Here is a 27,453-nt window from a genome sequence, read left to right as displayed (position 1 = left end):
TCGTCAGCAAACTTGCTGAGGGTGCACTCAATTCCGTCATCATAACATAAGCTGTGGTGTTTAGTTTCAACAGAAACCTTTAAGTCTTTGCAACTTCCTGCATGGACGCTAAACCGAGTGCTGTCACAACAGGCTGGTGAATGGGTTGAGAATGCTGTCGCCGGTTTGGAATGGTGTGTGGGTGCTGTGGGGGCGAATGTTCCCTGCACCGGGTGTTTTCTAAAGGTCTCCGACGCACGAGGCATGGTTGAATGACTTGTGCTTTCTTTACATGGTGAGGGGGTGAATCTTGAATCGTTGGGCTGCTTTTATTTTTGTTAGATGTGTGTGGGCTGACAACATGACTCAGTATTTTCTCTGCAGATGCGAAGATCATACTGCCAATTCTGGGTAGACTCTGGGCAGTTTCATGCGGAGAAATGGAACGCTTTTTATTCCAGAGCTTTGGTTTTTGGCAGCTTATATCCTCTTGATGTGGAAATAGTGAAAAAAAACTAAAAAGGAGTCTTCTTGCAAAATGGACAAAAATATAGTGAAAAAAATGTCCGAGGATGGGGAAAGTACCTCTTACCACTGTGTTTTCCCACCAACTTATCTGATTCTTTTCTTGCTCACTGAAAACACCCATTAATGTCTGACTTCTTTTTTTGATCTTTCCTGGTCCCGACTGCTTGCACGCTACGCTTTCATCTGCTGAATGCAACAGCTTCTGTGTCTGTACAGCCAGCCCAGAGTGCCACCAGCCCCCAAATGATGGGTGTGAGTTCTGTTCCTGTTCCCAGGAGACACATGGTCTACAGAAGCATATGTATGCATGCTTCAGCCAGTACCCGGGAACGACAAAGAAGTCTTGGAAAATAGGACACCTCCCTTTTTCCCTTTCAGCAGCCTCCCTGCCCTGCTCCCTCTTCTCTATCCTCCCTGAAAGCTTCCTGTGCCACACATCCCGAGCAGTGTGTGGCAAATGCTTAGGGAGACATGTGAGGCCAGGCACGGACTGTGGGTGCCTGTAGTGTGTGGTGATGGATGCTCTCTCCACCCACTGGCCAAAACGTGGTGTGAAGTCACTGCCTCTGAGTGTTGGAACTTGCCACCTGTCAGTGCTCACAGACGTGCTTTTAGGGTCTTTGCTGGAGTCTGGGCACAGGGTTGGGGACAGCTGGGGCTGGCTGGGTACACAGGGTGAAAGCTCCACCAAGTCTGTCTGTGGCTGTGCCAGGCACAGCACGTTCTGGTGGAGCTGAGGATAGAAGGATCAAAGAATCACAGAACATCCTGAGTTGGAAGGAACCCATGAGGATCATCAAGTCAAATTCCTGACTCCGCGCAGCACCACCCAAAATCAAACACTTATGTCTGAGATCATTGTCCAAATGCCGCTTGAACTCTGGCAGCTCAGTGCCATGCCCACAGCCCCGGGCATTCAGTTCCATGCCCACTGCCCTCTGGTGCAGATCTGTCCCTCACCCCCAGCTGCCCTCCCCTGGCACAGCTCCATGCCGTTCCCTCGGGCCCTGTCGCTGTCACACAGAGCAGAGCTCAGCGCTGCCCTCCGCTCCCTGTGAGGAGCTGCAGCCGCCATCAGGCCTCCCCTCAGCTCCCCTGCTCTGCGCTGAGCAAACCAGTGCCCTCAGCCGCTCCTCACACACCTTGCCCTACAGACCCTTCTTCATCTTCGCAGTCTCCCTTTGGGCACTCTGTAATAGTTTTGCGTCCTGCTCATATTGGGGCACTCAAACCTGCACCCAGTGCTTGAGGTGAGGCCGCACAGCACAGAGCAGAGCAGGACAACCCTTTCCCTCACGTTTCTGGGAGCATGCTCTAACCAGACTTACCTGATTTATACATGTTCAAGGCTGATATTGCCATTTTTGCTTCTAAACTGCATGTAATGAGGCTACCCATATTTCTGAGAAGAATACTTATTAAAAGTGGTTTTGTAATTCTCTTTCAGTGAGTGTGTGGTCTTTTTGCTCTTCTGGACTTTTGTTGTGCCACATTCAAGTACAGCTTAATGCATTTGTGCTTGGAGAGGAATCTTGAGCAGAGAAGAGCTGACAAGAGAGGAACCGACAGGGAGCACGATGGAGCTGTTTTATGTTATGTTTTTGTAGCAGATGAAGCAGACATTCCCCACCTGCTCAGAGAGTGCCCACAGCAGACTGTGCCGCTGGTACAGCTTGCTCTGTCAGAAATCACAACGGCAAAAGGATGTTTGTGGTAGCAAAGAAAGTGCTTGTTAAATATTGAGTTTAGCTCTGTGTGATTGAGGCTGTAACTACTTCCTTCTCCCCGAAACCTGTGCTTGCTGCAGTATGCAAGGCTGGTAAAGGGAAAATCCCTGCAGGGGACCTGCTTCATCCTGCTTCCTCATTCTTGGCACTCTCTGGACAGTCAGCAGTCAACTGAAATTGAATGAAGCAACACCGAGCCAACCCTGAACAGAGGAACACAAGGCAACTCAGGCAGCCTCATGCATCTCTTGTGGGAATACCCAATGTGTGCTTTACCAAGGTGATTACAGGTTTCGTCACTTACAGAGACCTCCTGAAACACAACGTGTGCATTTTTATGGCCAATTTGGGTAAAGTTACCACTGCAGCTGGTGAGCTCAGCTTCAAGATAAAATTCAGCACATGACAATTCAAGAAACAGCAACAGCAACTAAGGAGCAGGGAGCTGTTTGCTTTCAGGCTGCAGTGTGGCTGCGTGTACAACTGTAAGGTGAATAGTTACTGGAATCATAGAATGGCCTGGGTTGATAAGGACCACAATGATCATCTTGTTTCAAGCCCCCTGCTGTGTGTAGGGTCACCAACCACCAGACCAGGCTGCCCAGAGCCACATCCAGCCTGGCCTTGAATGCCTCCAGGGATGGGGCATCCACAGCCTCCTTGGGCACAGTGATATGATGAGAGGTAATGGCCTCAAGTTGCACCAGGGGATGTTCAGGTTGGATATCAGGAAACATTTCTGCTCAGAAAAAGTGGTGCTGCAGTGGCACAGGCTGCCCAGGGAGGTGGTGGAGTCAGCATCCCTGGACGTGTTCCAGAACCGTGTGGATGTGGCACTGAGGGACGTGGGCAGTGGGCACGGTGGGCATGGGATGGTGGTTGGACTGGGTGATCTCAATGATTTTCTCCAGCCTTAATGATTCCATGATTCTATGAAGATGCCCTGGGACATACTATTTCCAGACACCTTGAAACCACCATTTGTTACCTATCAGTCCTTTCTACTGCTGTTAAACTCAGTGCTGGCTCTTTGGGTCGGTGGTGTGTCCGTGGCTGTATTCCGAGTTGTGGAAATACAGGGACGCGTTAGGAAACAGGACGGCCCCTTGCTGCCTGCAAGGGGCAGGAGAGCGAACACGGCCACGCTTTAGGCACGGACAGTCTGTCAGGGTGAGGCGCTGGCCCACCAGACCTTGACAGCACCGTCAACAGAACCCCCCCGTCCCTGCGCCGAGCCTGTACGCGCTCGTACGCCTTTGCGCCTGCGCGGGCAGCCCGACCTTCGGGTGTCTTCGGCGCTGCTCGGCTGCTTCCGCCGCGGTTACGTAAGAAGGGGAAAGCGGGGGGGGAGGAGAGGGGGTAGGCGCGCGCCGTGGCCCGCGCTCTTTCTCTCCGTGTCCTCGCGGCACCCTGCCCCTCCCCCACCGCCTCCCCGCGTGACACGGCCCGGGGGAGGGGGGCGGGCCAGCGCGTGCCTCCCCTTTCCCCGCCTCCCGAGGGGAGGGGCGGGCGGGCGGCACGTGCGCTCCCCCTCCCGGCAACCAATGGGAGTCCGCTCCTCGCGCACGATCAGTGGGAAGTGCGGGGCGGCCCGCGGGGCGCAGGCGCGGGGCTCCCTCCCCCTACCTTCCCCCCCCCCCCCCGCGGGGGCCGGGTGACGCACGTGCGCGCGTCCCCGCGCGCTGTTGTCCGCTCGCTCCCGCGCCGCCTGCCTCTGGGCGGCGGGGCGCGCGCGGCGTGTGGGGCTGGCACGCGCGCTGTTGTTATTGGTGCCGGCGGCGGCGGGCGGGGGAGGAGCGGCGGGCGCCTCAGTCAGGGAGTTCTTTAAAGATGGCCGGAGCGGCGGCGGCCGCCGCCACCCCCGTATACTGCGTGTGTCGGGAGCCCTACGACGTGAGTCGCTTCATGATCGAGTGCGACATCTGCAAGGACTGGTTCCACGGCAGGTAGGCGCCGGCGGGCGGCGGCGAGCGGCGGGGCGCGGGACGGCGGCGGCGACGGGGCGAGGCGAGGCGGCGGGCACCCCCCGCCCGGTACCGGCCGGCGGACAATGGCCACGACCCCACCGGCCCGGCCGCCCTTCGCCCCGCGGTCGGGTCGTTCCCGGCGCGGCGCCGGCCCCGGGCACGCGGTGCGAGCGAGCGGCGGCGGCCGCGGGCCCCCGTCCCCAAAGTTGCGGCGGCTTGGGGGACGCGTCCCCGTGGCTCCGCGCCGGGACGCGGGGGCTGCGCGCCGGGGGCCGCGGCTCTCCGCGGGTTTTGTTCCCCGCGGTGACGGCCGAAGCCCGGTGCCGGGCGGCCGTCTGGCGTGCGCGTGTCTGCGCGCGGATAATAGCGGGCTGCCGGCCGGGGGAGGCGGCCGAACAAAGGAACAAGTTGGGGGCCCGCGGCGCGGGGCTCGGCGGGGCCCGGCGGCCGTCCCCATTATGCGGGGAGCCCCGGCGGCGGCGTAGGAAGTGCGCGGTGATTGACAGCGGACATTTAAATACCCCGTCACAAAAACGGACGGCTGGCGGTTGTGGCGCCCCCTGCCGGCGCGGCGCGGCACCGAGCGGGGCCCCCGCACGGAGCGGGGTCGGGAGCGGGCGGAGAGCCCCGCACGGAGCGGGGTGCGTGCCCGGCTGCTAGCGGGCTGCGGTCACCGCGCTTCGCGGCTTCCGTGCCGTGAGAGAAAGGAGCGCTTCCAGTTCTTCGGGTGCTGACTTGCTCTGGTTGCTTTTTTTGCGCTTGGGTTTCTCTCGACTCAATGCACGGTATAGGAAAATGTATTTAGGCAGCTCCGTAAACTGTAAGAACGGGCAAAACGCGGTTGTCACGCCTTTAAGGCCGGCATCTCGCTGTTTAAAGCTGAAAACACAGCGGCTTGTTTGGGTTATGGGAGCTCTGTTCAAGTTTGTCAGAACTTGGTCCTTGCAGTAAAGGTGCAGGTCTGAGGCTCACCATGTCTCTGTATATGTCTCTAACTCTGAACTGGCAATTGCTCTGATCGCCTGAACCAGAACGCCACTCCTGTGTACTGATATCACTCAGTTCCAGCCACGCTGGTTACTGAAGTTGTTCACAGAAGAGCGTTGACTGTCTGATAATAAGCTGCGGTGGACCGCTCCACAGCTCTGCAAAGTCTGGGGCTGCATAAAGATCGCAGCAGCCGCTGTGCTGCCGCATAGTCAGTAGGGCAGTGATACCGAGCTGCTGGGGAGCCCCAGGTGTGTGGGGGAGGCTGCTCGGAGGAGCTGGCAGCCGCCGTGCTGGGCTCTGGCTGCGTGCTGCCGGCCGGTGACAAAGGGACGGGCCGTGGGAGGTCTCTGTCCTCTCCCAGCTGCGCTCTGCTCCAAGGACTCCTTCCATTGGTTGGAGCGGCAGGAGGCTGCTGTCGGGTTTCTGAAGGAAAACGCCACAACCTGAGATCTTAAAGTTCTGGGTGAATTGGCTTCTTGCTCCTCTCTTCCAGCCTGTGCGTTGAAATTGTTGTGACTTTGTTAGGAAGCGCATAAAACCATGCTTGGTGGAGGTTGTGTTGTGCTGGCAGCACGCACTGCTGTGTTAGAGGCTCTTTGCTGCCTTCCCGTGTGTAGTCAGGAGAGTGCCTCAGTGCTGTGCAGCCCGCAGCTCTGACAGTTGTGTGCCAGCCCCATTACGCTCTGTGTGATGCTGGAGCACTCAGCCTGCACTGTCCAACTCCAGATGACCACTTTGGCTTACTGTTGCCCGTATATTAATGCTATCTTCACGCTTTTCCTTTCTTCTGGCAAACAATGTGAAGTGCGTTGTGAGATTATGAGCCTGCACTCTGGGTTTAGTTGCTCTTTATACAGGCTAAGCACCTGGCCACAGCCTTGTGCAGTTACAATCTGCTGAACAGAAAACTGTAACATGTGTTTGTGTGCTGTGGGCTTCATAGTTTCCTTGGTGCTTTGCACGAGAGAGATGAACTGTCAGTCCCTTTATTTCTGTATCTACTTATTCATTTTGTTTTTTTAAATGCCCCCTCTGAGCTGTCTGTCCCTTTCCACCTTGTATGGAATATACTCTAGCAGAAAAACTCTACCTCGCTGTGTGCTCAACTTTTTTCCTTGAGGCTATCAGGTAGCTCCTTGCACTTGTGTAAGCTCTGGGCTTTGTCTTCTGATGTTACTCGGTGTCCTTGCCTAACCTTTGGCATTCTTCTGGATGTGGCTCTGGGCAGCCTGGTCTGGTGGTTGGCAACCCTGCACATAGGAGGGGGTTGAAATTAGATGATCATTGTGGTCCTTTTCAACCCAGGCCATTCTGTGATTCTTTGCTGTCTCCAATCTTTGATGCTCTTTCACAGTTATTAAGTCAGCCGTGTCCTGCCTTCTTTTATCACAATGGTACATATTGTCTGTGTAAGGTTAAAGGTGTGTGGTGTGGGCAGGCACGTGGCCCTGATGTACCGCTGACTATTCTTAGAACGTGTCTGGACTGTGCAGAAATCCTATTGTCAGCATGGAAGTCTTTGTCCTTTTTTATCCTATCCATGACTCGTGTACTCAACTACATGTAGGGGCATTGCATAGATGTCACTTATTTTTGTGTACTGGGTTTGAAGTAGATCTGAATGAACTTATGTTTCTTTAAGCATATGATGCAGCTTTTGTTTGCACAATGTAATGTTGTCTGAAATGCTTGTGAAATAAATAATCATGGAGTTAGCTTTCTGAGGCTTTGTGCTTTGTGAAGCTGCGCTGGTACAGCACTGGCTATAACGAAGCATGGAGAAGTCAGTCAAACTGACAATTAAAAACTGTAAGTGTCCCTGTGCAGCTTTCTGTGTGGCACTTCTTCAGTGATGTTTTGTCTGTCAGCGAGCGTACACTGAGCTTCCAGCATGTCTCAGTGGCAGGTAGGGTAAGAAATTATCCAGTGATTTATGCAGTTTGCCTATTATGTCAAGTACAGGAATCCTGCTCCACAAACAGTCTTTGCCATTTAAAATGCATGCAACCTTTTTTGATGTTTTTTTAACATTAAAAATTATATTGTTTTTTTTTGAAATGAAGGGAATGTGTTATTCTTCAAAGCCAGAATGATGGGGGGAAGAGAAGGGAGCGTCTCTTTTGTTCAAAATTAAGGGTTCTTCTTAAAACTTCATTATGTCAACAAAGCTGTGCTCTCTCCAATTCCTCATGAAGAGAGGACAGAAACACCCATCCACCTTAGTGCAGCTTTACTTCAGTGATTTGTAAATGGAACTTGGTAGCTTAGAAATCAACATTTTATTTGGGCATGTGAGGGGGCAGTAAAGGAAATTCTGCTTTCAGCTGTGTGTAATGTACGTATCATAGAATCACAGAATCATAGAATGACCTGGGTTGAAAAGGACCACAATGATCATCTAGTCTCAACCCCACTGCTATGTGCAGGGTCGCCAACCACCAGACCAGGCTGCCCAGAGCCACATCCAGCCTGGTCTTGAATGACTGCAGGGATGGGGCATCCACAGCCTCCTTGGGCAACCTGTTCCAGTACATACATATATATGTACTTCTGTTTCTACACAAAACCCAACTGATTGCATTTCTATGTAATCATTTTTAAATTGATGATTCTTACTGTCAAGATTAATTCTGTATTTCGTGAGGCCTTCTTGAAAGAATTTTTTTTCCTCTTATCCTGAAGCACTTCACTGATGGTAGATGTAGAAGTTTGCCATTTAGCTTTTGATGTTTTTTTACAACTCTGCCATGAAGTAGCATCATTTGAAAAGTAAGGTGACTCATGTACTTTCTGAGAATGATTATTTAAATTGCAAGTACCTAGAGGTATAAATTCCTGGAGAACATAGTTTTTCTGCTATTTGTATAGATTTGAGCATGTTCTTCCTTTAGTCTCTGAAGAAACATAACATTTCTTGGCTGCTCCTTAGGCTGATTTCTGCTCTGAAGTCAGGGTTCCCTCTTGCAGCTGTTAAGAGGATGCCATGAATCCCACTGCCCTGCTTTGTACTCCAGGGGCCGGCTGACTCCTCAAGAAAAGAAAGAAAAGTATATGCTATAGGGGCTACCTTTCCTGAATCGGTTCTTTGTTTTGAGGCTGTACACAAGGTTCTGCACGATGGGCTCCACCAACCCTTTGCTGCTTGGAGAGGCCGGCCTGTTCCTGACTGCAGGCTCCTGTAATTTCTCTTTTGCTGGGTCAGTGCTTGTCTGATTGCCTGATAAGTCAGCTCTGCTCAGAAAACTGACCCAAACCATTGTTTTGCTGGGCTGCTGAGCACAACAGGCTCATCGTGGGCTGGGATAAGTGTCATACAGTTACAGTGCACCACTCTGAGCTGTGTTGCTGGAGGGGATGACAGTGAGGAGAGATGGGGCAGCTGCCCTGTTGGGGTAAGTGGAACATTTCTGTGTCTCAGTCTGCAGATGCAAGCCCGCCTCGTGCCTGATGTGCTCGACTCAGATCCATGTGCTCGTTGATTGGGGTCCTCAGTGGGTGAGACACCTCCTGGGCAGCTGCGGTGTGCGGCCCAGAGATCTCCCATCTGCAGAGATGCGTGAAACTCCCGAGCCTCTCTTACGGGGGGCAAGAGATGGAAGCAAAGACTGTTACAAATGCCTTTTGGTGTGGATCTTCTGTTTATTGAAAATTAACACCTTGTAACTGTGAGACACATCTACATATGTTCAGGAGCCTGAGCTGAATCAACAAATCGTTGTCTGGTCACTAAAAGCTTTCATCTGGCACCAGAGGCTGTTGTGCTGACTTGCTGGCTTCTATGATATGCAAGCTTTAAATTCTTCTCGTGGAAACTAGGAGTATATTTTAGACCTCAGGAGAAATCAACACGTTTGTTGTTCTTACTTGTCTTTGGTTTTGCCTTGTTTCCTTACAGTGAAGTGGAGGCTTGAGCTCAAGTCCTGTGAGCTGTGTCCTCTGCCAAAGAATTAAGGAATTTCAAGTGACTCTAACAGTACCAAAACTGAAGTGGTTTTGGTTAAACTGAGAAGAAACTAGTAGTAATAAAGATCCCAGACTAGCACTTGTGTAATTGATTGTTTCAAATCCTTTTATAGTCTTAATTTGAGTAAGCCATGTTTCCTCCCCCCTCTGTTCCCATCTGTGAAGTGGGAAGGCTTATTAATATATATTAAAGTAGATGTATTCTACCACAGTAAGCACTATAAACTAGTAAGTATTCAAATTTCTTCATTTTTGAAGCTGTAATAACATGTAGTATTATATGTATGAAGTTTTTCCTTTCCAGTTTTCTTGCAAAACCGGCTTTGTTTGAAGTATGTGTACATCTGAAAGTTAACACTGCTTTCCTTTAGACCTGTAACTTGGTTTGTGGGTTTTTTTTTGTTTTTTATTTGATGTCCTGGGATAAAACATAGCAGCTAGTTTAGAATATGCGTTCTGGCATAATAACAGGAACAAGAGGAAGAAGCAAAACATTGTCCAATCAACATTTCTAAGAGAAATGTTTGGGGGGGGTCCATAGCTGAGCTTTTAGAATTAGGGCTGTGACAGGATTTTAGGGAGCTTCTAAACAGTGCTTGGAATGCTATTGATTTTAATTTCCACTTGAAAAATTCATTGCCTATTAAATATTAGTTAAATATGCAAAAATTCAGCATTTGTCACTTAAACAGTACCTTCTGATTTCTTGTAATGCTGTGATTGATCAACATCAGCCTTACTGATAGCATTGTTTTCATTTTAGCCGTTCTTCATAGTGTAACTGAAGATCATGGTTTTGCATAGTTTGTCTAGCAAATAGTGAATTTGTTATTGGTCAGTTAATTTATGATGATCTTGTATATCAGGATGTCATTTGTTGATGCTTCTATATCTTCTTTTCCTATACTTTATTAAATATGTGCTTAATTTGACCGAGGAATTAAAATATTTTCAGAAGGCTCAGTTTTGTGACTCGTATGTCTGCAAACTGCAGAGGTGAGCGAGGTGTGGGCAGGAGGCAGCTGCTTGGTGCACTGATGTCTCTGTTCTGCACTGTGGCACCCATCAAAAACGAAATATATTCCTTTTTCTTTCAACTTATCTCGATCCGTTGATTTGTTTATAATGCTGAGCTCTCTTAGGGAAACACAGCGGTAATAAAACGAATTAAGCCTGGCAGTGGAGTTTCATTCTGTTAACTGCCAGTAGGCAAAAAATCACATTAATTTTGTTTTCACTCTTCATTTGTGGTTTCTAGCTTTTTGTGGACGGTTACCATATTCGTTAGCAGCTTTCATGAGCTCAGTTCAGTTTTATGTGCACTTCCTATATCATCCTTTGAAAGGCCATGCGATAGTGTCTGTGCTCTGTTTACATGACAGTTGGCACAAATTGAAGATGAACTCATACTCTTCACATAAATATTTATACTTGCCCTACATAATTCTAAAACAAAACACCATTGTCTCAGAACAGCTCTGAGTAATCAGTGAACGCTTTCGCAGGTACAGCGTGCTTAAAAAAAAAACAACAGAAAAATGCTCCAAGGTTTACAGTTGTCTCATTGCTGAAGTACGAACATCCGATTAGCAATATCACTGTGGCTTTACTGGTAATGTAGAAGGGAGATTTCAGTGAAATGTACAGCTTTTAAAAAGGTAAAGCTATTTCTCATCTGCTAGTCCTTTCTGATGTATTGTAGCATTAGCTCTTGAATGCATAGAAATAGCAGTCTGTGGGGTATGAATAGCTTTCAGAAGTCTGCTATATTGTGGTGATGTGGGCTTATGTGGCTAGTTACACTTCCTCAGGTCAATTCTGCTTTTGAATGGAATTAATATTTAATACTGTTTTCTCCATTACTTCAGCATTAACTAAAGTAGAATTTAAAATTAGTATTTTCAATGAGAAAGACCAAAGTTGTTGTTGCTCAGGCAGCCGTAACTACTGACGTTTGCTACAAAAGTAAGAAAGCTTCCTTAAAACTCTTCAGCATCATTCTGTCTGAAAATCCAACTGGAGTGAGGATGACTGCTGTAAATTTTTAATGCGTTGCGGTATGAAGAAGTATATTTATTTTCATTTGAGAGTGAGCTGATATCACGTGTAGCCTGGCAAATTCATTTCATAAATTTAATTGTTTATTCCATTTACGTTAATGCTTTATTCACTTAAAAGCTCTTAAAGCACTTCTCATGAAAATGAGTGCAAGGAGAGGTGACGTTCTGAGAAATGAAGCCTCAGATATTCAGGATGTAGGAGATTGATCTGATCTGTCATTCTTACCAGCTATCAGGCAGTATTTTCTGAACAGACTGACATTTTCCTTTTGGGATATTGATGTTTGGGGATGGATAGACAAAGGCCAAATTGTCTAAATGAAAAGCAGCCGAACAAATTGCTGTGTCTTACTATGCCAAACCGCTTGTAAAACTTCTGCTTGGCTTGCCAGTGGTATGGGTTTCTAGTTTTGTTTCAATAACATCACTCAGAGCTATTCAGTAGATGACTACATCACGCAGTTGGCTTGCAGAGCGCGGTGTTGGGAACAACAGAGGTGGGATGAGTCACTGCAAAGCCAACACGTGCCTTGCAGGAGTGCTGGGGGCAGAGCTGTGAGCGGTGCTTGGAGCAGCACCAGGACAGGCATGCTGATGTGATGTTGTGCCCACGCAAATGTTGCCCCTCAACCTCTGAAGATAAGACTTTCTAACTTCACCGTGGTGTGCCGCGTTGGCATGCCACGGCCTCAAGGCCAGATGAACTGTCCTTTTAGGCATTTCACTGTGCTCTGTTTATGAAGGAAAGGCCCAAAAGCACGTTAACAAAAATGATATCTACGTGTGGTCTGTTAAATCTCAAGCTGAGTTCTTACTTCAGCGCTTGTCTGCACTGAGGGTGCGTCAACGTGATGCGAAAATGAGCAGCAACTTGTCACTGCTGTGCTCTCCTGCGTCAGTTTCTGGGACCTCTGGGAACATTGTTTGAAGTCTCTTAGTGCTTCAGTAAAATGTGCTGCTCTTGTAATGAGCATGAAGAAGTAGCTTTGAATGCTGCTCTTATTCTTGCTAAGAAAGTGACTTCTAGCTGTCAGTATTGAGTGATGGGGCTAGCAATCTTATTGAAAAGTGGGAGTCTTAAAGAAAACTGAAACAGTCTATAGATGTGTAAAAATTCTTACTTCTAGCTAGTTCTAGTAGTGGGTACTGTACAGACTCATTTAGGTAAGAGAAGTTGTAATTTTGTCTATTGGAGAAAGAAAGTTACCTCTGTTGGTGCCAGTGCTTGACTTGTTAATGTGAAGTACTCTTATCTGCTTCTCACAAAACTGAATACGTGCCTCACGTGCAACTGGTATTTGTCCCAAAAGTTGCTTCCTTACATTAAGAAATAGACAGGAGAACTCCACAGTGCTGTTCACTGCATGTCAGTGCCCTTGTGGCACTTCTTTCTTTTCCTAGTCTGAGTGTCAGTGCATGTCTGTGACTTGAATGGCTGTAAACTTCATTGATAACTGCCAAATCTTCATTCTTAATGCAGTAGTACTACATCTAATTTCATTTTGTCTTTGATACGATCTTACCTAGCGATGTTATGTGGGAGGGGGACGAGGAAAGGAGGCAAAATGATGAGAAAGTTGTACGAGTTGGGAAATAAAGCTCTGGCTTTTAAATATGGTCCAGTGATCAATCTTGTAAATTTGAACATTACTTTCTTGATGTAAAACAAACAAAGAAAAAACCCAACAACAAAACAAGCCTGTTAAAATGTCTGCTACTGGGACCAAGCTCTGCTGAGTGATGTGTAGAAGACCTGTTATTTTAAAGTGTACTGAAAATAAGTGATGTTCAATGTGAATTTAATTTTGAACACAAGTTTCTATATCTTTACAATATATTGTGTACAATATATACAGAATAGATTTTTTTTTTGTATTCTTTCCTATTCTGGGTGGAGTCTAACCTGAATTGGCTTCATTGTTACAGTCTTAATTCTTGTGTTTTCTGAAGATGAATATTCAGTTTGAGGTTATCTTATGCAACTCTAAGGTTTGGATTGCTGCAAGTGAGAAAGCTTCCTTTTTGAGAAAGCTTACTCTGGATGTATTTAAACAGATGTATGACAAATTATATTGCAAAGTTAGGGAGTTGTTACTCTTCAAATGGCTTGAAGAGTCAGGTGTTAGGCACATTTAAAGTCCTTCTCACCAGTTCCTGAAATTATTTCTTTTTTTCTTCCCCCAACAAATGCATTCATAACTGGGATGCACTGTCCTGTTCCTATAGGAAGCAATATTAAATTGATCAGTAGACTTAAGAAAAAGCATTAATATGTTTTAAGACACAGAAAAGGCTGTGCAGTAATATGTGCTCACTTGTTTGTGTTCAAGGACAGGAGCAGGACTGAAGATAATCTTGTCTATGTCTGAGTCCCCTAACCAGAAGGTTGTTTGGGTTATGTTACATTCTTTTCTGTCTGTAATTCTTGGATCCTTTTCTGCAGAGTAAGAGCCGTCAGTGGGGAGATAAGGTGCGTCTGTAATCAAAGTAGCCCTGAGATGAGCATTCCCTGGAGATGTGTGGGTTTCAGCTGTAACAACCGGAGTAAACTTTGCTGTCCACCTCTCTTGGAGAAACAAAGTAATTTGTCCCCTTCTAATCCCTAAACTGTACTCTGTAATCTTAGTGCCCCGTCATGGGAAAGTGTGACAACTGTGCTTTGCTAGGCTTCCTTGCCAGTATGCTTGGCGTGCACTAGCAGGTGAGTGGGAATAGACTGAGCTCTGGGAATTCACAGGTCAAGCAGTGAAGTGTGAGAGGAGTTGAGATACCTCTGTGGTTGCCTGTCCTGAATGTAGGTAGTCATTAGGGGGTCTACATCCTAACTTTGATATTGCCCTGATGTCTTCATACAGGGTCTTCATACCCTTTTTTCCCTATTCTTACAATTTCCCCTAGTTTTTCTCTATTATGAATTTGGGAGTATTCCTTTCTTACGGCTTTTTATTCCAAGGCTAAATCCTATTACACATCCTTTTTTTTTTTTTTTTAACTAATCCACTACTAACACTGTAGAGCAAATCTAGCAGTCAGATTATTTTTTTGGTTTAAACCAGATATATAAGAGTAGTGATCGACCCAGAAAACTTGCACAGGATCACTGAACTATTGAGGCTAGAAAGAATCGTCTAGTCCAACCCTCTACCCAAACAAGATCAGTTAGAACAGCCTGCTCAGAAAAGCATCCAGCTGGATTCTGAGCATCTCCACAACCACAGACTCCACAGCATCTTGCTGTTTGGCTGACCTGATGGTAACAAAAAAAAAATAAAAAAAAAAAAAGAAAAAATTGTTTTCAGATGGGACCATGTGTGCTTCAGTTTGTGACTGTTGCCTCTTGTCCCATCACTGCTGTGAAAAGTCTGCCTCTTCCCTCCAAGTGGTTATCCCCCTGCACCTTCTCCTTTATCAAGGCTGAAGATTCATAGCTCTCAGTGCTCCTCATCTGAAGGCTGACTTAGTTCTTTGCTCTCTCTGTGGCACTTGGCTGGACTTGTTCCAATGACTCCTTATTGCTCTTGTACTGTGGATCCCAGAACTGAATCCAGCCCTGCAGGTGTGGCCATGCTGATGCTGAGCAGAGGGGAAGATTGCCTCCCTCTACCTGTGGGCAACTGAGGTGATGCAGCCCAAGATGCTTTCAGCCCTCTGCTGTGGTGGTTTTACTGGGTCGTGGTCAGCTCGCTGATTGCCAGAGCCATGGGCTCCTTCCACGGAGCTGCATTCCAGCCCATTGGTCTCCTGTGTATATCGATGCAGACAAAGCTGAAGGCCTGTAATAACGTGTGTTTTCATTCTTGAATTGCAAATACTTCATTTACTTAATTTATATCAAAACATTTTCATATAATCACTGCTTGTTGTATTGTCGCCCAAGATAAAATGCTTGGATGTGTTGCTTTTTTTTGGCAGACTTCCTGTCTTCACTCACAATCAAATTAAGCAAAATTTGAGCTAGAAATCTTCTCCTGAAGAATTAACTTCTTGTCTGTTCCTCCCCTCCCCCTAAAAATAAGTGAATCTTAATGTCATTTGTAATTTTTACAGGAATAGTAGATGTGCTCACTTTCAGGGGACTCTGGTATTAGATCTCTGCTTCCTGCTTTATGTCTTCCTGTGTGCATTTCTATTCCAATGTTATCTGTGTTTCTCCTGCTATGAAGAAGAAGGAGGCATTATAAGAGTTATGTGTATGTGTGCCAGACTAATATCTATATATGTTTTTTCCCCCTTCTGAAGGTGTAGAACTGGGTTGCATAGGCTGTGATGTAGACATTACCTCTAAAAGCGTTTGTGTGCAAAATCTAGGATAAAGGATGTGATTTGTCCTTTTGCAAGTAATGTAGACAACTGTAGATAGTTTATGATAAAGTGAAGCTGGTTTCACTAACCTGGATCTGAACTGTTTAGAGTTTTAGATTAAAATCAGTGTGTCAAATCATAACCAGAATAAAAATAATCGATGCAGATAAAATTAAACCTTAGTGTTGATGTAACTCAACTCCCAATCTCTGTTCAGCTTTGTTCTGTGCTATTTGAAGTTTCCACGTGGCCTGAAAATAACTGTGCTTCATTAGATCCATCTGAGAAGGATTGAGAAGTTAGATTACTGTAGATAGAATAATGTGTAGAAACAACTTCTTGATACATTATGGACTACACAGATGCAGTTTTGCCAGTAGGCCCCTCTGGACCTCTATAAGCAGCTGAAAATCCAATAAAGATCCCTAAATGATGGGCATTATCCAATTGATTGAAGGAGCTTATTCTACTTACAGCTCTGCCCGCCAGCCAAAGTAACATCTGATATTTAAACTCATTATTTGTGTATCTGAAACAGTTTGCTTGTATCATAGCTTAAATAGAAGTTAATGTAATCAGCTACTCCATCTGCGTTTGAAATGAGGATGGCGAGCTAGAGATGATGAGCCAGTTTGCTCTCGGATTTCTTCAGAAATGAAGCATCTGTCTCTGCTTGCTATTGACTGCAAGTCTATTTGCCATGTAAAAGTCAGGTATTTCAGTGCTATAGAGGACATCATATACTCTTTTGTGGCTGGAAGCTGAAGAAATGATTCTGTTAACAAAAAAGCTTGATCAAGGGACAAGGGTTCTTGGCAGTATCTGAAGAGGATTGTAGTTGGGGGGGGAGGGGTATAGCACAGCTGAGAAGCAGAGGAGGTTAAAAATAGCTTTAAGCCTTTTTCCTTAAAGGAAGAGAGATATTTCATGATGTAAATTTTGAAGGAAATAAATTCATTTTAGGTACAACTGCAGAGGCCAAGTGTTCTGGTGAGTGTTAGGAGGCCTTTAAAACTGATCACCATCTGGTTCAGAAACTTTAAAAGCAGTTAGGTGATACGGTATGTTCGGTTTAAGGCCCCAATTAAGAGGTGTGTAAAGCAGGCTGAAGGCAAATTTGCTGTTGCTGCCTTCTGTAAAAATAGCCACAGTAAGTAACCCAGGAAGAAGAGATTTGCAGCATTGGAGTATTAAGGTTGTGCTAATGCTGGTTAATGGTGCTAGACTGGGGGAGATGGGAGCAGGTATTGCCTCACTGCGAACTGAACGCAGTGTTCTCAAAGCATGCCTGAAATTGCCCAATGCAGGGGCACGGTTCTTGCTTTTTTTTTTTTTGTACTTTGTCAAAAAGTGACATTTTTGGCATTTCTGTCAGTGGCTGAGGGGAACTTTTGTTACCTGTTTGCCTCCAAAACTTTTATCGTGATTGAGCTTGAGAATGAGACATCTGATAGTATCTACTGACAGCATTGCTCAAGATGTTGAAAGATTTACAGAATGTGCATTGCATGAAATAACAAAGTGCTGGTATTACTTGTCATGCATCACAACCTTTCTAAATAGCTCATCTTTATTAGGCAACCTGGTCTTTCTAAATGGTTCATCTTCATTAGGGAAGCTGAATAACCAGGCAGCACTCTGCAGGATGTGCAGCCCAGGCCCTTCATTGCTGTGGAGCAGTCAGCTCTTATAGATGCTGGGAGGGAAGTGGAACAGCTGAAGGTACTCCAACAGTGTCCCAAACGAATCAAAAACCACTTTTAATATGTGGTGCAGATCACCTAACTGTTGATTGGCCTGATGCCCCTTGGTAGAGATTTGTTACATAAGCGTACAATATTATGTGTTTTTCGTGAGGCTTGGGCGTAGGTAGCTCTGGAGTTCAAAGACTGTTAAAAGTGAGCGTGCAAGATCTGTTAGTATTCTTTTTTTATTCAATCTCTTGGAACAAATAAAAAACACCCCCAAGATCCGCACCTGAAGAAACAACTCCAAAAAAAAAAAAAAGAAAAAGCAATCAAACAAAGCCAGCACTTTGCAGCAGCTGTTCTTGCAGCTGAAGCTGCTGATACATGTCAAGGAAATGTCAATGAACTGATAAAGCTAAATATCTCTTCAAAGAAGGGGTCGGGATACCTGAAGGTAGTCACACTGAGACCCACCTTAGATGCTGTGCCGTCTAAAAATGTTTGCTTCACCTGGCATTCACTTTGCACCCAGCACCAATATGTGCATCCCTGCATGTGATAACATCTTCTCTGTTGCGCAGAAAATATGGCTAAATTCTAGGCAGCTTTTCAGACCGATTTCAGAAGAGCATCTCTCCCTGCCATCTGGTTTTGTAAGCTGTTGGCAATCTACTAACTCATACTAGTTCTGAGTGTTAGTGACTAATGAGGGCAGAGCTATGCAGCAGCCCTGGCTGGGTCTGGCGATTTTCGTTGTCAAATGAGGCAATTCTGCTTCTTACAGATTACGCAGTCCCACTGTGTTTCATAGATTGGCTCTGATAGTTGTCTGACTGTGCTGCAAGCTGGCTTGGTAAACAGGGACTGAACTGGTTAGGTTAGTTTCTGTCAGATAGGCAGGTGAAAACAAGTGGCTTTGTCATCATACAGGAACTGGGGCCATTGCAAAGAAGGGAATGAGTGCGTTGGAACTCAGTAAAAATAACTCACCTCTTCTAGTGGCTGCCAGCTGTTAAATCAGTGCAAGCTATATCATGTCACTGCTTCCTAACTTGTCAGTTTGGGCTGAACCTCAGTTGCTCTTGAAAGATTGCTTGTGATTCAATTAATTTCTCTCCTTTCCTCCTCTTCTAGTGGCTTCTCTTCTAGAACCAAGTAACTGGTATGTCTGCTTGTTGTACAAAAGGGCACTGCCACTGAGCAGGAGCACTAACCTGCTACAGACTGTGCACTGTGACCACCACTGACATCTGTATTGGCTGTACTCAAATGATTTGGACACTCCTTTTCTTAGAACTACTCTAAATTCAATGTTAAGCCTTTTTTTCCTGCATCACTTGTGGGGAAGATAGAATAGCTTTCATTTACTTCAATATGCATCTAGTGGTTACAAGTCTGTTGACAGTATCTAAAGTAAGATTGGGCAGCTCATTTTTTCCCCTTCCTTGGTGTGTCAGACTGGGAAAATAGTGGAGGGCAGTGAGAGTGTGAGCTGCAGCAGAGGGACTGAATTCCTGAAAGGAGCACTTTGCTTCATATTGTTGTGCTGATTATTAGTTTTAAAGGGCTAGAGAAATTTTCTTCAGGTCAGATTGATGTAGTTTTTTTCTTTTTTTTTTTCTTTTCTATAAATCATATGCCATGATTTGCTTGCTGGTGTCATCCTGTTTTATCTTAACTAATCATTTTCACACTGAAACAAGTCCTTCACATACAATTTCAGCTTCTAAAAGCCTTTTTCTCTCTGCTCTCACTGACACACTGTTTAGTTTTCAGGTCTGCTGTACTTAAATGTGATTTTTCTGATCTTCTTGAGGCAGCTTATTTTGATAGCAGTGGTACAGTAAATGGTCTAGGTTCCTTCAGACCTTCATTTCTGTAAAACAGTGATTTCAGAAGGACAGGGACAAGAAGTAGTTGTATGTGCTCTGATTGCATTAAGCTGCTTTAAAAGTATAGTTGGGAAGAATAAGCAGAAATGTCAGCTTACGTAGGAAGAAGAGAGAAGTTTTGTGCTTAATGGATGATGCTAAACAGAAGTACTTCAGTGAGGTTAACTCTGCCTTGTCATGAAACCATTACCAGCAAAATTACTTCTCTCATTAAACTGCTGCATGTAATCCATGATGGTTAATGTCATTATGAATTAAACTGGACTGTGTCTCTTCCTGACACTCTTACGTGGTAGTGAAAAGGTTATTTGCCTTCCGAGGGCATTATTGAATGTAAAGCTCTTTGGATAACCTGAGCGTGGACTTCAGCTGCAGTTTGAAAAGTTATGCCCCCTCCAATTTGTATAATTTGTAGTAGTTATAATACTATGCAATAATAATAATATAAAATAATAATAATAGGTTTTTCACTGTGTGAAAAATCAGTTTTCCACGTAACGCTTTCATCATATAATTACGCTGATTGTATCAGTTGTCAAAATAATTTGTAAAAGTAATGGTCCTTTCTCTTTTCATTCTAGCAATGTATTTAAATTCTAGCAGTTGTGTTGTACTAATAATATATGTATTTGGATAGGAATGTATATACATTCTCAAAAACTTAGCAGCTCATGCTCCAAGTGGACTGGGATTACAGAATGAAAGAATCAATGTGCAAAAAATATATTTCAGTGTTGTTTTTCTGAGGTTTTAGGTACCTCAGTGATTATATTGAGTACATCCCTATATCCCTAAATGTAGGGAGAAACTACAAAACTGGAAGTAGCAATGGCAGACCGACGTTGTTGACAGGTAAACTGAAAAGTTTACTGTAGTACTTACCTACTTTTTACACACATATTTGCTCTGTATTTTAATAGAAACATCTCCCATCTATGATTATCTGAAATTTAATAATAAGGTCTTCTTATATGCATGTATTGTCAGCAATAGGTGGTTAAATTGACATTTTTTTTTCCTGAAACTGAGCAGACATTTTTAGAAAGGTAAAATAGCATAGAAATGAAATAAACCAGAATATTTCCAAATAATATGTTGAAAATACCACCAGCTTTTATATTTGGTAAATAATTAGGTATTACTTAACCTTCTACATTTGAGCTGTTCATGTTTATAACTTCAGAAACCCTAACAGTAAGATTCTGTCTAAAAAAGTGAGTTGTGCCTGTTTTTTTCTTCTTTTTTTTTTCTTTTTTGCTGTGGTTTGACTTGCTGAGCTGATTTATCACATGGTGCTCATGGATTAGGTCTGATGGGAGACATAGGAGGCAGTGCTCAGGTAGGTGCAGCAGGGAGGGTGGGTTTCTGTAGCAGTGGCAACTATGCTCAGTGGAACTGCACCCTGAGGTGTGAAGTATTTTGGAAAAGATACATGATGTTGTCTAACTAAACATACTGTCAAGAACACTGAGTCTGCATTTTGGTCAATAAAAAAGTCTGTTTGGATCAGACTGTTGAAAACCAAGAGATCTTTTGGCCTGGACCTTGTATGTTGTAAGAAGAAGGTAAGGGACTTGAAGGAAAAAAAACTTCTCAGCTGTAATCCTATGTATAAGCTGCTGAGGAAATGGTAGATATTCCTACGATGGTGTACCATGTTGCTTCTGGAATTGAATACAGGCAAAGTTCTGAAGCAGGATGACCTGGGCATGGGTATCTGTAAAGAGTAATGAGGTGAGAATTAGCCAAATAGTGCTCATCGGAATAGGAAGAGCAATCTGAGCAGTATCAGGCGTGCCACAGTTACTGGTTGAAATTAAAAAGAAAATGAGAGCACTCAAAGAAGAAGATCAGAGAATTGAATTGAACAGGATGTGAGAAGAGGCAGAAGCTAAAATTCTTCCAGGGGCATAGAGCTAATTGCAAACATATTTCAAAACTGATTGAAGGAAAGACTTTCAAGAGTCCCTTTTGTTTAAATACATTATTTGGCTTGAGACTTATGGGCAGTTTATGGTGGAAATGAATATGCTAATGAAATGCTAAGACATGTCAATCCAAAGCATCGAGAGAAGAATGTATCTGTTTGCCAAAGGAAAAATCCCTCCTTGCAAGGAAGCACAAATGAAGCTGTTTCTCTGCTTCCTCAAATTGAGAAAGAAGTGAAGTAATGCCCCTTCAGATCCACAGATCTGCTCCACTTGAGCAACCCTGAATCTTTACAACTACAGGTACTCAGGTGAGTGTGCTCTTCTAGTATGATTAACAGAGTGGCTGTTTGATGATAGAATGGCTCATCCCATTCCAACCCCCTGCCATGTGCAGGGCTGCCACCCAGCAGCTCAGGCTGCCCAGGGCCCTATCCAACCTGGCCTTGAGCACCACCAGGGATGGGGCACTACAGCTTCACTGGGCAGCTGTGCCAGCACCTCACCGCTCTGAGTGAAAATTTTTCTCCTAATATATAATCTGAATCTCCCCTCTTTCAGTTCAGAACCATTCCCTCTTGTGCGATCGCTATCAGAGCATGTAAAAAAAAAAAAAAAAAAAATTGTCTCCCTCCTGTTTTTGAGCTCCTATTAACTACTGGAAGGTCACAGTGAGATTGCTCCAAAGCTTTCTCTTCTCCAGGCTGAATGAATTCAGCTCCCTATGCCTTTCTTCACAGGGGAGGAGCTCCAGCCCTCTGATATCCTTGTGGTCCTCCTCCGGACTTCCTCTAACAGCTCCGTGACTTTCCAGTGCTGGCATCCTTGGGTCTGGACGCAGTACTGTAGCAGGGGCCTCGTGAGGAGTTTGGCTTAGCACCTATATGAACCAGGCTACTCATGGAGTACTGTGTCCTGTTCTGGCCCCCACGATTCAATTCAAGATGTGTATAGGTTGGACAAGGTGCAAAGGCAAGCCACAAAGATGATCTCAAAGGGGGCTGGAGAAACTACCCTACAAGGAAAAAATGGAAGGAGGTTGGATCTTTCTGCCATGGAGAAGAGAAGGCTTGGAGAAATCTCATCATAGTATTCCAGCATCTAAAAGGCAGCTACAAAGATGACGGAGGCTCACTTCTCCAGGAGTAACATGGAGAAGACAATGGGTACAAAGTTACAGTGGGAGAGTTTTTTGTCTGATTCAGATGATCCTTTGAGGTATCTTTCAGAGTGAATGTTGTATGAAATAATGGAGGAAAGGAATAGGAGACCGAGTCAAAGAAAATGGTGTCTTGTGTAGGATCTGGCTTCTTAATTCATTCATTTTAATTCATTTTTTCCATGTTGAGGATGATCCATCTGATTTCTGCAGTCCTTTGACTAGATCATTATGAGTTGCTTGCATTTCTCAATTTAAGATTCTTATTTTCAATATGCATTGCATATAGGAAATATCAGGAGTTGTCTAGGAGGAATATCTTGCTATCAGTGGATAATCTGGACTATTAATCTCTTAATCACCTTGCGATGATTAAATTGTGCAGTCGGTCATCTAAACTTCTTGTATCTTGACAACTGTTATCTTTGTAGTGCAATGTTTGTATTCATTTCCATTTATATACATGGAATTTTATATAACAGTAGCGTGTATAGACTATTTGTTTTAATAAAGTGAAACAACTTTTCAAGTAATGTTGCCTTCTTAAGGATATGGAAAAATACAGGTTTTAATTGAGAGTGCTTTGTTTTTATTTTTCCCCCTTGAACCTGGATTCTTTCGGTCAGACCAACAGAAGCAGTTCAACAATCTCAAGTATTTCACATCCATAGGTAGTCCATGGTGCTTCCCCACTCTCCCTTCGAAACAGAAGGAAGAGAAAATGCAGTGAAAACAGCTCATGAGTTAAGGACAGGGTTTGCTCATTCACCAATTACCATGACAAGCAAAACACTAAGCATAAGCGAGATTAATGTAATTTATTGCCTGCTGATAACAGACTAGAGCTGTGAGAATGAAACGCAAAGTGAAAACACCTTCTTAGTCCATCCTTTTGTATCTCCTCCTCCTGAACAGCACTGACAAATGAGGAATGGAGGCTGCTGTTGGTCCATAATTTGTCTCCACCACTCCTTTGTGGTCACTCTCTCTACCTGCTTCCAGTACCCTGGACTTCTCCAGAAGCTGCACATGGACACATACTCTGCGTAGATCTGCTCAAGCTGCTGCCATGGGCAGCAAGGAGACAGCCTGCTCCATCATGGTCTTCTCCTGGTTGCAGAGACCTTCTGCTCTGGCCTGGAGCATCTCCTGCCCTCCTTCTGCACTGACCTTGCTGACTGCAGGGCTGTTTCTCTCTTGCTTTTTTCACTTCTCTCCCTGAGCTGTGGTTTGCAGCTATTTTCCCTTTCCTTCAGTCTGCTCTCCCAGGGTTGCACCCACTGTCTCTCCGTGGCTCAGCTCTGGCCACAGTGGGTCCATTTTGGAGCAGCTGGAGTTGGCTCTGATCTGATATGGGGCGGCTGCTGGGCTCTTCTCACAGTGGCTTCCCCTGCAGCCTCCTATTACCAAAACTTTGCTTCATAAACTCAATATAAAAGATTTTGGACTTCTGGATTGCGCAAAACATAGCCTAAATGTGAAGTTGTTTAATTAACATACTGAAGTTATCTGTCCTATCATTGTCTACTAACATCTAAATTAATAGCATTGCTGCAGTAGAGAACAGCCTTTGTAAGGGTTTTGATTTTTTTTGTGTTTTTTTCTGTTTGTTTGGTTGTTTTTTTTTTTTTTTTTGTCTTGCTTTGTTTTCTGTGAAAGGAGACTTGTTTTTCCTTCAAGTAAAATCTGGAATCTGTCAGTATCTATCACATGCATTAAACAGTATTCTTCTGGTTGTTTTATATGCCCACCTTCTGCATGGCTAGAATCTGAAGAATCAAATGGAAACTTCAGACTAAAGCAAAACCATTCACTTTCTCATGAGACTGTAATCTGGGGAACTGTTTTCTTGAACTGTGAGTAGCAAAGGATTTCTTCACTTGCCAGGAATGGGCATGTTGTTGTGTGTGAAAAAACATAGCACATCCCAAATGGTTCTCCTGCCTCTTGCTGACCTTGCCTTGATACTACAGGATTAGTCTGCAGCTTCCCTGCAGGAGATGAGCAATTCAGAAATGAGGTAATATATACTGCAGACGTTTCAGCCCAAATGGGTGGAGAGGTGAAGGATAATAATGATATTTCATTCAGGAAAACAACCGGTGTATTAGGAACATTGCTGTGTTTGAGTATGTTAATGCTTTCCAGGCTCTCTACTATCTCCCTGTGACCTTGCTTTGATGCAGGAGGTCCAACGTTGTACTTATCACAGTAATTGATTGTACTCTTGTAGCTGGAATGATTTATGTCACATTTGTCTCTGTGTGTTGCAGAAAGAGACTCAGGAAAGTGACTGGTAGTGCTGCTGTGTGTGATTGATAGACTCCATGGCTTCCTTTTGTCAGTGCTTGTTCTTGCAGGTGCTGGAACCTCATGTGCCCTTGTATCAGTCAGGCATCTGCTGGTATTTTCCCTTTCCATGTCTCCCAGTTAGTGTGTTGCCTTTCTGGTTCCGAGCTTAGAGTATAAACTATAGACTGAAAACTTGCTTTCTTCATAGAGTGGTTACCAACTATTGAATGCCATTCCAACGTCACCCATCTCTGTATGCAAAGCCTGTGGTGCCTTCATAAAAGGCTATGAATCAAGCCAGAGGATGTGTACAGGAGTTAAAAGATTTTCTACTTTTACTTTCAGGTTATCTGCAATGTTTTATAAGAGAATAAAATTAATGCAGATCTTATGCAGAATATGACAAACAGTTGTCAGAGCTCGAAGGAACTGTTGCTGAGCTTTTCAGTGTTCTTGCCATTAGTCAGTTAATCTGGCTGAGGTGACAAACGGGTTAGATAGATACCAAGGCAGAGGAATAAAGGCAGTAAATGAAATTTTTGCATGGAACGCTGTGTCCCATCGAACAGTTGTGCAAACTTGAGCAAGATACAGTCCTATATGAATATTTACAGCTATTCGAAAATCAGAAATGTAGCTAAAATATGGGGATTCTCTAGTGTATCTATAAACCAGCCTTCTGATTTGGGACTTTCAGAGTGTATCTTTAAAACAGTTTTCTTATAAAATCAGGATTGAGATACTGATCTCTAAAAAGGGAATAGAGTATATGAGCAGAAAGAGATGGGATATGCATTTTTAAAGAGCACTTTTGCCGTTGTTTCTGTTTATACATCAGCTGAATTGTCATGCAATAACAATTTCTATAGTTGCAGTCTTAAAAAGAGAGATGAAATATTGCAAGAATTACAATGAAACTTATTTGGCAGCTGAGTTTTATATTTAGATTTTAGAACAGTGTAAAAAGCTATATAACTTAATTTACGTGTAGCGTTTTGTGACTGGAGAAGTGGAAGAAATAGCTGAAGCTGTTGATGGAGAATTCAGAGTGATGTGCTTCTCCTTGAGAGGTACTTCTCAGATTTGACTGGCTCATTGGTACCCTTTGAATGTTTGACTTGTATGTTGTGTTAGTAGTATCTACTGACGTTTATTGGATCTGTCAGCAGCTTTGGCACTGTGCAGCTGGAGAGAAGATTACTTGGAGATGGATTGTTTCAAAGCCAAAGTATTTTGGCTGTCATTACACTTTTGATGTGAAGTGGCTACCTGAATGTAGTAAAGCTCGAGTTCTCACGTTCCTTGAATGCATTAAATAAAAATATGTAAACATGGTGTAAATATTCAACGTTGTAGCCTTGTTTCTCTATTATAAAGTCAGCAATTTTCTAAGCTTCAATTAACTTTTTAGAGAAAGAACTCTGTCAGGATTCAGATTCTACCAGTAAGTAGGGATTTTTTTTTCTTGAGAGCTCTCTGTAAGAGCCTGGCTTCTCCAGTGAATCCCTAGCATTTCATCTTCCAAAAGATTGTCTCTCTTCTGGCTTTAAAAGTAGTGTTGTTTAGATAGTAGATTAGAAGTTTTATTGTGACTATTAGGAGTGTCTTCAATCCCTCTTTGACTGTTTAAACAGGCAAAAATCTCACCAGGAAGACATTACTACAAATGGTATTCTTAAAATTACAAAATTGGTGCTACTGTATGATTTGTGTGATCGCTCATATAAGTTACTTACCTAGTACTGGTAGGGTGAAAATTTCAGGGAGCATACTGAAGTGTTATTCGCTGTCTTGGAGGTAGGAGTCAGTTATGTACTTTTTGTAGAAAAAAGAAAAAAATATAGAAAAAAACCCTCATGATACCTTCTGCAAATTGACGGCGTGTAGGCTTCGTATCTTTATGAAGAGAGAATTGATTGAGTGATTTTGTGTACGCTGTTTGCTGTAATCAGGATCAAAGATTTTTGTGGGAGCAGAGGGTATTGATATATTTTGTGGATTCATTTTTCAAGTAACTTAATTCCTGCTTCCTTTCTGTTATTTTAAATGGCATTCTCTTTTCAGTGATGAACAAATTATTACTCAAAATTTATGTGGCAACCCAGTAGCTGAGATAGTTTCATAGCTCATTATGATTTTGTAAACTAAGCATGTTCTAGTAAAGACTTGAGATGTAATTATTTTTTAGCCTGAAAAAAGAAATCTTGCATGTATTCTCATTAACATTTAAAAAATATCATTGCAGCTGTGTTGGAGTAGAGGAGCATCATGCTGTTGACATTGATCTGTACCACTGTCCCAACTGTGCAGTTCTTCATGGACCTTCTCTAAGTGAGTATACATTATTCAGATTTTATTTTACAGTTTTACTGTTTTCTCTCCAAGTGCAGTTGAAAAAAGACCTTTCAGAGGAACATTCAAGATGAGTTTGGTTATTTAGGAGTTCTGTGACTAACTTTGAACTGATAAAAAACAACGATAATAACAACAACAAAACCTACAAGGTGTCTTTTCTTGAGCGAGTCTCCTTGATCTGAAGATGCAGATAGAATAAAATATAAGCCACAGCTATAGATTAGAGAAATCAAAGGGTACAGAGCTAAGAGAAAGCAATCTGTACTTGGCTGAGAGAGACAAAAATTAGGAATTCATCATCAAAAGAAAAAAAAAAAAGAAAAATCAATTGCAGGTAGTGATGTTTTCTCCTGCTGCATGTATGATATGTTATTTAAAAAAAAAAAAAGTTCCAAAAGACTGCTTAAGATTTCTGTATTTTAATAATCAAAATTCTAATACTTAGGAAGACAACCTTGAGAAAATGTTTAAGTTAGCATTCTTTGCTTTCTTTAGTTTAAGGACGGCTTTCCATAACAGTCCAGAGAAGTTTGAGAATTGGAGCTGGAATTGCTGTCTGTTTTTCCTTTATGTCCTTGAATTACACAGCTGTGTATTCCAGTTATCTGGTTTGTGAATGTGAT

The 27,453-nt window shown here is 43.9% G+C and overlaps 1 protein-coding gene across 2 annotated transcripts in view; it reads left to right on the top strand.

Annotated features, from left to right (window-relative positions):
- The first annotated feature begins 3,893 nt into the window (after positions 1 to 3,893).
- The window catches only part of KDM7A (lysine demethylase 7A), a 58,620-nt gene continuing 35,060 nt past the window's right edge, over positions 3,894 to 27,453 (top strand). For both annotated transcript variants that reach the window (XM_031589781.2, XM_031589780.2), the window contains exons 1-2: positions 3,894 to 4,180; positions 26,721 to 26,806. In XM_031589781.2, coding sequence (XP_031445641.2) covers positions 4,065 to 4,180; positions 26,721 to 26,806 — 202 coding nt within the window. In that variant the 5' untranslated portion in view covers positions 3,894 to 4,064. The remainder of the gene's footprint in view (positions 4,181 to 26,720; positions 26,807 to 27,453) is intronic.

Source organism: Phasianus colchicus, chromosome 1, assembly GCF_987193195.1.
Source record: "Phasianus colchicus chromosome 1, bPhaCol1.hap1.1, whole genome shotgun sequence".
In the NCBI taxonomy this organism is placed as follows: Eukaryota; Metazoa; Chordata; class Aves; order Galliformes; family Phasianidae; genus Phasianus; species Phasianus colchicus.
The sequence above is the reverse complement of the archived record's forward strand: the minus strand, read 5'-3'. Positions and strand labels throughout refer to the sequence as shown.